Here is a 12,249-nt window from a genome sequence, read left to right on the forward strand (position 1 = left end):
CAGACTCAAATCTCTGTTTTGGAAACACTTGTTTAGAACAACTCTATTCATGCTGTTATGGATGTGTCTTAAGAAATACGGGGATGAGAATTTTGTACCAGTAGCAATCACTGGTTTAGTGTGTTGATTATTTGCTTATTCTCCCTTTATTTTCATCCTTTAGAAGTAGAATATAGTTACAATAAAGCTTTATTGATTTGTGTTAGATTTAGAATTGCCAGTTTATTGAGGTTGAACAGTTTGTTATTTAATTAATAGGCCTAGTGTGTCTATAAACTCTCAAGCACTATGGTGAACAAATGAAAACTTATGCTATTATATTTAATTTTTTGACAACTATGTATCAAAATAATCCATGAAATAAAACAAGACCATTACGGTATTTATAAGGTGTAGTAGAGTGAAGAAGATCACTTGCCCCTGGTGAGGGGACTCAAAGGTAGGATCAAGTTGCATTGCAAGGCATCTTCTGAGTTTTGATGAGAAATGATGCTCTCAGGTAGACAGGGTGGGACTTGCCTTGATAGGTGGAGTAAATAGCTTCCCTACGGTCATGGGATCATAAGAGATCCCTCCTCTCGGGGATTAATTGCGTGTGACCACATGAAAGCAGAATTCCAGAGGTGAATTGTTAAGCGGAAGGATTCTGTTAGTGCCCTTCAAGAGCCCAGATTCATCCTGAGTGCGTTAGTGATGCATGTGCGTGTGTGTGTGCTGAGTCCCTTCAGTCGTGTCCAACTCTGAGACCTCATGGACCGTAGCCCGCCAGGCTCCTCCATCCACGGGATTCTCCAGGCAGTAATACTGGAGTGGCTTGCCATGCCCTCCTCTTAGTGATACATACAAGACTGTGAAAGAGCAAAGTGATATGGTCCGAGGTATATGTTCAAAGAAACAGATTTTCCATGTCTAGAAAGGACAGAGTTGTCACCCGAGGCTAGATATGAAAGAATTTGGTGGCTGGATATTCCAAATGAGGGAAAAATAAGACTCATCTCCATGTGAGTTGGTATTTCAGGAAATACTTTTATCTTTCTTCTCTTGATTTCCTATGCATATGTCTTTGGGATTTGCATATAATCTGGAAGTGTGGCATATTTTTCCCAAACTTCTGGTGATGGACATTCAGACCATGGTCCACTTTCCAGCTTTACCACTACAGGTCTCTCTGCATCAAAACAAATCTTTTAAAAGGTTAATTAACTTTGTTAAAATTATGATTTATGATCAAAGACATAGTAATACTTCCATTAAAAAAATCCAAGGCTACTAGGGACATAAAACCCAACCTACTACAAGGATTATGTGAGAGTTCAATTGCAGTTTATTATGTTCTTACATATTTTGTGGATTCACATGTGCTATTCATTTTCCTTCAACTCTATGAGTGAACGCTATTTTAGATTTTTTTTTTCAACAGGAAGTATCTGAGCCCCACCTCATGGTCATAACTGGCATCTTTGTCACCACAGTGTCAAAGAGCGGGTGTCAATGAAAGGGTGAACACACACCGTTTCCTTCCAGCTGGTAGATAGACCATCTTTTGTACAATCCCAGAACAGTGCCAGGTGTACCTGCCTGTTACAGAATCTGGCATTCTGTGACCCAAAGGGGAAGCCGCCTGCAGAGCTGAACAAAGATGGCTCTATTGTGACAGACCTTCTCTGTTAAATTAAAGGTTAGGGGATAGGAAGTGGCTTTGAATAACTGTTGAAAAAAGCAATGGAGATGACACTTTACTTGGGGTTTCTATTTATATGGAGGTCCTAGCAGCCTAGGAGAACAGACTATCAAAGCCCAATAAGCTTGAAATGGCTCCTGTGAATATGTGAATGATAACTGGTGATTGCAACGTATTACACAATGAAAGTGCTAAATAGCTTACTGGGGTTCCATTAAAATTTACATCAAGTGTATGTCACTTCTCAGCCCTTTCATAAACAGAAAATACACTATCTGATACCGCCTTTGTTTGAGAATTGTAATACAGATGATTGCCTTTAATTAGAATGTGATTAACCCAGATTTCTTAGAAATTGGAATACCAGAGCCAGAAAGAAAGTTGGAAATCCATTACTGATAAGTGCGTTTAGCAGATGAATAAGCAGAGTCAGGATAGCGAAGTTGGTTAACAATGAGATGTTGAAACATGTCTCTGTAAGCAACTCTTTCAGAGAAGGCAATGGCAGGCCACACCGGTACTCTTGCCTGGAAAATCCCATGGGTGGAGGAGCCTGGTAGGCTGCAGTCCATGCGGTTACTACGAGTCTGACACGACTGAGTGACTTCACTTTCACTTTTCACTTTCACGCATTGGAGAAGGAAATGGCAACCCCCTCCAGTGTTCTTGCCTGAAGAATCCCAGGGACGGGGGAGCCTGGTGGGCTGCCATCTATGGGGTCGCACAGAGTCGGACACGACTGAAGCGACTTAGCAGCAGGAGCAGCAAGCAACTCTTTGGCTTTCATATAGATTCTAGAGCAAGTGAGATGGGAGCATATTAATTGTGTCTAGTTCTGGATCAGGGTCAGTAAAGAACCACTAGAGAAGGATATTAGATGAGCCAATGATGGTAACAATGTTAATTTTGTGAAGGTTGGAGCTAATTTCTCTCTAGGTGCGTGCGTGTGTGTGTGTGTCAAGTCACTTCAGTCGTGTCCAACTCTGCAACCCTATGGACTGCAGCCTACCAGGCTTCTCTGTCCATGGGATTCTCCAGGCAAGAATACTGGAGGAGGTTACTGTGCCCTCCTCCAGGGCATCTTTCTGCCCCAGGGATGGAACCTGTGTCTCTTAGGTCTACCTGCATTAGCAGGTGGGTTCTTGACCACTAGTGCCATCTGGGAAGGCCCTTCTCTGTAAGTACCCAGTGCCAGGAAAAATCTGTCATTCAGTTAACACTCATAGAAAAAGTAAACTGATGTATATATATAACTGGACATAGTGACAATCTATTTACATCTGAAGAACTGTCAGGAAATAGAATTAAGAAGATAAGACTTAATTTGCATATTTTTAAAGTACTGGAATTTATTTGAATCCTTGGATCTAGAGGAACATTCAATATAAAGAAGGTTTTTGTTTTTTTATTTTAATAATGGAGATGTCCAAAGATCAAATGAGAATTCATGGAAGGAATCCAATAAAATTTGGCTGGGATTTTGTATAATAATTAAAAAGTCAAGTCATTTTTTGGCATAGATAATACTAAACTCCTTTTAAGACCAAAACCTGATGAATCTATGATAAGTAACTGCTCAAATATTTGATTAGTTAGTAGAAGGATTGAAGCAAGTCTCTCTCTTGACCCCCAGTCCAGTGTGATGTCACAAATAAGTCAAAAGGCTTATCAAAGTATATAAATTTAAGATTATTTATTTAATAATTAAGGTTTGGGGAGAATAAAACTATAAATTTTATTAACTATCCATCATTTAAAGCTTCAAAATAATTTTTAAAATGTTACTTAATTCAAAATGTTGTGAATAATATTAAGACAAAAAAGAACAAACTTACAAATACAATAAATTAATATTTTATAGTAAAGTTGAATTTTCAGACTCATGTGACCTTAGCAAAGACCACAGTGCAGCTCACCAATACTTCTGACCTACAGAACTTAAAGATAATACATGCACGTTATTTAAAGCAGAATTCCAGGGCAGGGGGGGGTGGGGTGGGTAGTGGTAAAGAATCCACCAGCCAGTGCAGGAATTGCAAGACACGTGGGTTTGATTCCTGGGTTGAGAAGATCCCCTGGAGGAGGAAATGGTAACCCACTCCAGTATTCTTGCCTGGAGAATCCTACGGACAGAGGAGCCTGGCAGGTTATAATCCCTGGGGTCACAAAGAGTCGGACAAGACTGAACGACTGAGCACAACTACACAACAACATTGTTTAAAGCTGCTCAGTTTGCGGTGGTTTGTTATGGGAGCAAGGAGAAAATGCATCAGCAAAGGGCAGCAGCAAAAACTGATGACATGATAAGATTAGGGGCTCTAAAGACTGAGCCTGCCCTTATTATCTCAATTGGATGAACAACATGAAAATCTTAACTGACTAGAGAACTACCTACGACAGTGTTATGCTTCAACTTTGTTTTTAAATGAAATTTCAGTTTGTAGCATCAGATTTTGAAAAGTTACTGAGATGCTTGTCTGTGCAGGCCAGAAAATCACGTTAATGTTGTTTTATCTGGGTTTGTTGTGTGGAGTGTGTGTTTTTTCAACACTTCAGAACACAGTATGATGTTCTGGTTTTCTCCTCTGAATAAAGTGTGTGCTGCTCTCCTCCAAATTCATGGGATTATACTACTTAAAATTAGAAGGCCCTGCAAGTCCAGCCACAAACAAACAGCAACCACAGTAGTCCTGGGCAACACGCTTTTTAGAATGTAGCTTTATCTATCAAAATGTAAAGTAATATTGAAACTGTGGTCAGTGTTTCTCAGACTGTGGTGTATTTAATTTATATTTATCATGGAGAAAACTGTTCTGGCAAGTCTTAAAAAATGACCCCCAAACAGTGTTTGTTTTTCGCACATCATTGGGAGACAGACGATGGAAGCAGGTTGAATGGTTAATATTAAATGTTTGCAAGTGTATTAACTTAGTAAATTGTTAGCCAGATATCCTTGGTTTAAATATGCAAAAGGGATTCTACTCTCCTATTAGTGTGACTTGGAAGACAGACATTACTAGAAATTGCTTATATGTTCTGAAGCCTTCCACGTCCTATTCCATAAATCATTTTGTCAGCTCAAACTCTTTGTGACTGATTAGAAAGAAGAATGCATCAAATTGATGCACTGAGACGAGATTGTAATCTGACTATTTTACTGAAGTTATATATGATTCTGTTTATCACTTTCTCTTTACTTCAGCAGACACACTAAAAAGCTTTCTATTGTTTTCGACCTTAAGTAAAAACACTGTCACATGGCATTTTACCCCTTAGTGATATTATGGCATGAGCTTTAAGCTGACAAAATATCATTTAAATCCTAATGTGGGACGGTTTTTAAATATGGTATATACTATAGCTACAGTGGGAAAACTTGATCACTAGTCTGGTTAATGGATTTGGTTTGTGCAGTAACAACTCTGTACTCAGTAAAGTTATCACTGGAATATTTTATTTATTTTTAAAAATTATTTTTAAAAGTTTTAAAATGATTGAATGGTTCAGAAGTGAATATATAATATCCAGTGACTGTAATTGTTCAACTCCTCTACGGATAGTATTCTAATAAGTTTAGTTCAGTTGCTCAGTCCTGTCTGACTCTTTGAACACCATGGATTGCAGCACACCAGGCTTCTTTGCCCATGACCAACTCCCAGAGTTTACTCAAACTCACGTCCATTGAGTAGATCATGCCATCCAACAATCTCATCCTCTGTCGCCCACTTCTCTTCCTGCCTTCAATCTTTCCCAGCATTAGGGTCTTTTCCAATGAGTCAGTTCTTCACATCAGGTGGCCAAAGTACTGGGGTTTCAGCTTCAGCGTCAGTCGCTACAATGAATATTCAGGACTGGTTTCATCTCCTTGCTGTCCAAGGGACTCTCAAGAGTCTTCTCCAACACCACAGTTCAAAACCATCAATTCCTTGGCACTCAGCTTTCCTTATAGTCCAACTCTCACATCCATACATAACTACTGGAAAAACCAAAGCTTTGACTAGACAGACTTTGTTGGCAAAGTAATGTCTGCATTTTAATATGTTGTCTAGGTTGGTCATAACGTTTCATCCAAGGAGCAAATGTCTTTTAATTTCATGGCTGCAGTCACCATCTGCAGTGATTTTGGAGCCCAAAAATATAAAGTTTCTCACTGTTTCCATTGTTTCTGCATCTATTTGCCATGAAGTGATGGAACCAGATGCCATGATCTTAGTTTTCCGAATGTTGAGTTTTAAGCCAACTTTTTCACTCTCCTCTTCGACTTTCATCAAGAGACTCTTTAGTTCTTTGCTTTCTGCCATAAGTTCAGTTCAGTTCAGTCGCTCAGTCGTGTCTGACTCTTTGTGACCCCATGAATCACAGCACGCCAGGCCTCCCTGTCCATCACCAACTCCCGGAGTTCACTCAGACTCGCGTCCATCGAGTCAGTGATGCCATCCAGCCATCCCATCCTCGGTCGTCCCCTGCTTCTACTGCCCCTAATCCCTCCCAGCATCAAAGTCTTTTCCAATGAGTCAACCCTTTGCATGAGGTGGCCAAAGTACTGGAGTTTCAGCTTTAGCATGAGTCCTTCCAAAGAAATCCCAGGGTTGATCTCCTTCAGAATGGACTGGTTGGATCTTCTTGTAGTCCAAGGGACTCTCAAGAGTCTTCTCCAACACCACAGTTCAAAAGCATCAATTCTTCGGTGCTCAGCCTTCTTCCCAGTTCAACTCTCACATCCATACATGACCACTGGAAAAACCATAGCCTTGACTAGATGGACTTTAGTTGACAAAGTAATGTGTCTGCTTTTGAATATACTATCTAGGTTGGTCATAACTTTTCTTCCAAGGAGTAAGTGTCTTTTAATTTCATGGCTGCAATCACCATCTGCAGTGATTTTGGAGCCCCCCAAAATAAAGTCTGATACTGTTTCCACTCTTTCTCCATCTTTTTCCAATGAAGTGATGGGACCGGACGCCATGATCTTCGTTTTCTGAATGTTGAGCTTTAAGCCAACTTTTTCACTCTCCTCTTTCACTTTCATCAAGAGGCTTTTTAGTTCCTCTTCACTTTCTGCCATAAGAGTGGTGTCATCTGCATATCTGAGGTTATTGATATTTCTCCTAGCAATCTTGATTCCAGCTTGTGTTTCTTCCAGCCCAGCTTTTCTCATGATGTACTCTGCATATAAGTTAAATAAGCAGGGTGACAATATGCAGCCTTGACGTACTCCTTTTCCTATTTAGAACCAATCTGTTGTTCCATGTCCAGTTCTAACTGTTGCTTCCTGACCTGCATACAGATTTCTCAGGAGGCAGGTTAGGTGGTCTGATATTCCCATCTCTTTCAGAATTTTCCATAAGGGTGGTATCATCTGCATGTCTGAGGTTATTGGTATTTCTCCCAGCAATCTTGATTCCAACTTGTGTTTCATCCAGCCTGGCATTTCGCATGAGGTGGCAATGGCACCCCACTCTGGTACTCTTGCCTGGAAAATCCCATGGATGGAGGAGCCTGGTAGGCTGCAGTCCAATGGGGTCGCTAACATTCAGACATGACTGAGTGACTTCACTTTCACTTTTCACTTTTATGCATTGGAGAAGGAAATGGCAACCCACTCCAGTGTTCTTGCCTGGAGAATCCCAAGGACGGGGGGGCCTGGTGGGCTGCCATCTATGGGGTCGCACAGAGTCGGAAACGACTGAAGCGACTTAGCAGCAGCAACTCTGCATATAAGTTAAATGAGCAGGGTGACAATATTCAGCCTTGACGTACTTCTTTCCCAATTTGGAACCAGTCTGTTGTTCCATGTCCAGTTCTAATTGTTGCTTCTTGACCTGAATACAGATTTTTCAGAAGGCAGGTCAGGTTGCTGGTATTCCCATCTCTTGAAGAGTTTTCCACAGTTTACTGTGATCCACAGAGTCAAAGGCTTTGGCATAGTCAATAAAGCAGAAGTAGATGTTTTTCTGGAACTCTCTTACTCTCTTCCTTTTCGATGATCCAGTGGATGTTGGCAATTTGATCTCTGGTTCCTCTGCCTTTTCAAAATCGAGCTTGAACATCTGGAAGTTCATGGTTCACATACTGTTGAAGCCTAGCTTGGAGAATTTTGAGCATTATTTTACTAGCGTGTGAGATGAGTGCAATTGTGCGGTAGTCTGAGCATTCTTTGGCATTGCCTTTCTTTGGGGTTGGAATAAAAACTGACCTTTTCCAGTTCTGTGGCCACAGCTGAGTTTTTCAAGGTTGCTGGCATGTTGAGTGCAGCATTTTCACAGTATCATCTTTTAGGATTTGAAATAGCTCTAATAAGAATGGTCTTTAAATATAGAAGGTTCTTCCACTTCAGCCATGCAGGTTCTTGTAAGAGTGCACACCATTCACCTCCCATGGAAAATGTCAAATGAGAAAACAAAGGTCAACTATGCAAATCACCTTTTTCCCTATATCAGTGTTCTTCTATAAGATAATCTTATTTTTAAAGAAAATATAAACAGCCATTTATTTCAGAGGGACACATTTGTTTTCTGTGAATTTCGTTCATATGTCAATCATCAGTATGTTTCTTAGTCCCTTTAGAAAAATAGAAATGGTTTGTTTTGCTTACTTACTTGTCAATTTTGTTTTAGTTTGTTTTCATTTAGGACTATAACTTTCTTTCTGGACTATCCATCTGAAAATTTTCAAAAAAGTTTATCTGAGTCTGCAAAGTCTGATACCAAGGAGAAAAGTGTCAAGAAGAACTGAGTTGAATACTGATCTATTACTTAAGGTCCTGTGTTGCTTTAAAAGCATCACTTTGCTTTTTTAAACGTCATATTATTTTAAAATAGTTGTGATAATAGTGTGCATTGCTGTCGGAGAGATTTGAGTGAGATAATGCCTTTGCACAGTGTCTTGAGTTATTGTCAATGTACGATGCAAGTAGTTAGCATTTTAAGTCGACTTTATTCAGAGTCGAAAAGAAACCTGAAATAATTGTCCAGACATATTCACCCCTGAATCAACCTGAAAATGTGACACAATCAAAAATCTTTCTTTCTTGAATTAGTTGAACAATCGCCTTAATTATTTTTCTTTCTGTGGGCATCGTGTTTGTTTCTTGTAACTTCGTAAGAACACTGGAGGGAGGGATTTTCAGTCACTCTGCTCAGCGTCTTCTCCTATTACGAACTATGTGTGTTTACAATTCTAATTGCATATTACTTTGAGGGCTAATTATATGTTGGAATCATTGTGTACTATTTGAGAATATAAATATATATTTGATTTTTGTTGCATTTAAGTTCTTCTACCTTCCAAGAATACTTAGACTTTATAGTTATTTATATTTTTATACAGTTTTCATTTTGTTTACTTTTAATCAGGATGGGCCAAATAAAAAGGTCTTTAAAATAAGAGTTCAGGATTTTAATCCAGTTTAAGGCTTTCATATTGATTTATTTTCCTTAAGTAAGCTATTTGGTCTCCTTTGCTTCCTGGCAAAGATGTCATGTGAATGACAGATACAATTCCCTTGTACAAATCCATGTGAAAATTTGAAAAACAAACTAGTTAGTATAAACTTGTTTGATATTTTCAGATATACCTTCCTAAGATGGACAGTAAAATTTTCTGGATAATTTTCTGAAATGCAATATTCGGTTGGGAAGAGTAGATCTAAGATAGGCTACATGAGTAATACTTGAACTTTTGAAAGAATAAAATAAAGCAATAACCTGGGAATGATAAACAGGAGGTTTTCTTAGACTATAGGTTTTATAAGGCTGTAGTAATGGCGGCTCACTGAGAATAAATCCCCCAGCCAATGCAGGAGACCCGGACTCAATCCCTAGGTCAGGAAGATCTCCTGGAGAAGGGAATGACTCCAGTATTCTTGCCTGGGAAATCCCAAAGACAGAGGAGCCTGGTGGGCTACAGTTCATGGGCTTGCAGAAAACTGGACATGACTGAGCAACTAAACAACAGCAACAACAACGTCAGTTAATTTAAAATCAGTATCAAAGTATTTGGGAGTTTTGGTATAGCTTCCAACTGAGATTTTACAGATCACATATACATGAAAACCTTCTCACCATACAAAGCATAATAAAACTATGGTGTTTGTCATTACTTCTCAATTTTGTCTGTTTCTCCCTATTTTCTGTCTTGTTCTTACTCCTGAGAACTATATGAAGATTTCCTGACTTAAGATCCACATTTTACTCAGTCAGTTCCTTATAAGTCTGCATCATACTATATATATGCTTTTATGTCATAATTTAGAGTTATATTATAAATAACTTGTCTTGAGAATTATTGCATACCATTTCCTCTGCAAATAATAAATTGTCATTTATTTTATATATATATATATATATATATAATTATCATGATTTATAGCACTCAAAGTCTGGTGTGTAGGTGCCCAATAGATATGTGGTGGATGCTGAAAAAAATGAAGTCAATAAAGAAAACAAAATTATAGTCAGTCATTAAATGTACATCCATTAAATTTTATGGTGAGTGCTTAACATACATAACACATGGCCAAACACTGAAAATAAAATAAGTACAGCAGTGTCCCAGCTTTTTAGGAGCACACAGTTCAACAAAAGTTACATATGACCTGTAACTAAAGCTCAAAAAATGTCCAAAGTAATATTGTCGTACAAAGGGAGAATAATGCCACTGTGGTTGGAGAATGGAAGTCATTTTTTAATATTACTGTTACATGAGGTACAGGCATACGGCACTATAATTCGCCACCTACGTGCTCTGCAAGGCCGTCACCACCTCAAGACCAGTTACCATCCATCAGCATAAGGTTGACCCCGTTTACCTATTTTGCCCACCCTCAACTCACTTCCCCTTTGGCAACAACTGTTCTGGTTTTGTTTTGTTGTTTTCTATCTAACAGATTGATTTTTTAAAACGGTGTTTGGTTTGGTTTTTAGATGCCACATATGTGTGAAATGACGTTTGTCTTTCTCCACCTAACTTCATACAGCATGGTACCTTTGGGGTCCATCCATGTTGCTTCAAATGGCAGGATTTCATTCTTTTTTGTGGCTGAGTAGTAGTCCATTATATATGTTTAGCATTGGTTGAATTAATTGCTTTCAGTTTTTAATGCAAATTCATAGAGAGTCAAATAACGTCTGTTGCTCTTAAAACAGTATGTCTGAAGCAGTGTAATATGGTGAAAGGACTACAGACTGGCTTGAGGGACCTTGTGTCTAATTTGTAATTTATATCATCCAAGTCTGCATTTCCTGAGTATAATAATAAATGCACCACTTTATAGAGTTTGGGGGAGTATTTAACAATAATCTCTAAAGTAGCTTGTACAGCCCATTTTACCTATTAAGTGTCAATCTAATTTTTATTTACATGGACTTAACTAAATGGTTTGATTGTATGTTATGGTTAGAATGACCACAGATTTAGCTGTATTTTAAAATATATATACTCTATCTTTAAAATGAAGCAGTGTAGTTATGTGAAATAATTTAAGCAAAGTAAAAGCAGAGACTATCTTTTGATGCCATTTCTGGCTTTGTTTGATATTAGTACAAAGGTTGCATTTCCACACATTTTTGGAAATAAATTGAAGTCATGGAACTCTAACAAGAATATATCAGCAATATTTAAAACACATTTGTGCTGATTAAAATAAAATAGTTAGTATGAAAACTAATAACTGATTCCAGAAAAGAGAAGACATAAGAATTATCTGGGTAAAAATACCTAAAAGAAGGGATAATAACATTTGAAAAAAGTATTAAGCAGAAGTTGATCTGAGTGATACACGTCTTTACTTTCTACCACCCACAGGGACAAAATAATAAGATTGATTGCAATCAAGCTTGTCTTGTGAGACTGAGAAAGAGAAAGGAAGCGCTGGTGCTTACTGAACTGTTTCCCTCTTTGCAGGGAAATTATCGCATCTTCGTTGTTTTACAGATCTACTTACGGTTCTTGGACTATGAGATGCAGAATTCCAACGAATGCAAGAGGAACTTCGTGGCGGTGTATGACGGAAGCAGCTCGGTGGAGGACCTGAAAGCCAAGTTCTGCAGCACGGTGGCCAACGACGTGATGCTCCGCACGGGGCTCGGGGTCATCCGCATGTGGGCCGACGAGGGCAGCCGCAACAGCCGCTTCCAGATGCTCTTCACGTCCTTCCAAGAACGTAAGCGTCTCCGCTCTTCGCTGCTCTGCCTTCCAGTGGGTCGGAGGGTGCAGATCTCATGCACTGTGAATGGTGTTTCCTTCATGCAGTTTGAGCCTTAATAAGTTGTTCAAACCGCTTAGATTCCCTTTCCTTCTCTTTGATCCAGAAACAGGAGAGTTACATATGACCTTTTGATTACTTACATCAGCAAATGCAGGGCTTCCCTGGCGGCTCAGACGGTAAAGACTCTGCTTGCAATGCAGGAAACCCGGGTTGGATCCCTGGGTTGGGTAGATCCCCTGGAGTAGGAAATGGCAACCCACTCCAGTATTCTTGCCTGGAGTATCCCATGGACAAAGGAGCCTGGTGGGCTAAAATCCATGGGGTCGCAGAGTCAGACAGGACTTAGGGACTAACAGAGCAA

At 39.2% G+C, this 12,249-nt stretch overlaps 1 protein-coding gene across 1 annotated transcript in view; it reads left to right on the forward strand.

Annotated features, from left to right (window-relative positions):
- The window catches only part of NETO1 (neuropilin and tolloid like 1), a 101,563-nt gene that overhangs the window by 57,919 nt on the left and 31,395 nt on the right, over nt 1-12,249 (forward strand). Inside the window, exon 7 of the mRNA XM_068993844.1 lies at nt 11,615-11,843. Within this exon, the coding sequence (XP_068849945.1) occupies nt 11,615-11,843 (229 nt within the window). The remainder of the gene's footprint in view (nt 1-11,614; nt 11,844-12,249) is intronic.

This window comes from Capricornis sumatraensis, chromosome 21 (assembly GCF_032405125.1).
Source record: "Capricornis sumatraensis isolate serow.1 chromosome 21, serow.2, whole genome shotgun sequence".
Taxonomy (NCBI): Eukaryota; Metazoa; Chordata; class Mammalia; order Artiodactyla; family Bovidae; genus Capricornis; species Capricornis sumatraensis.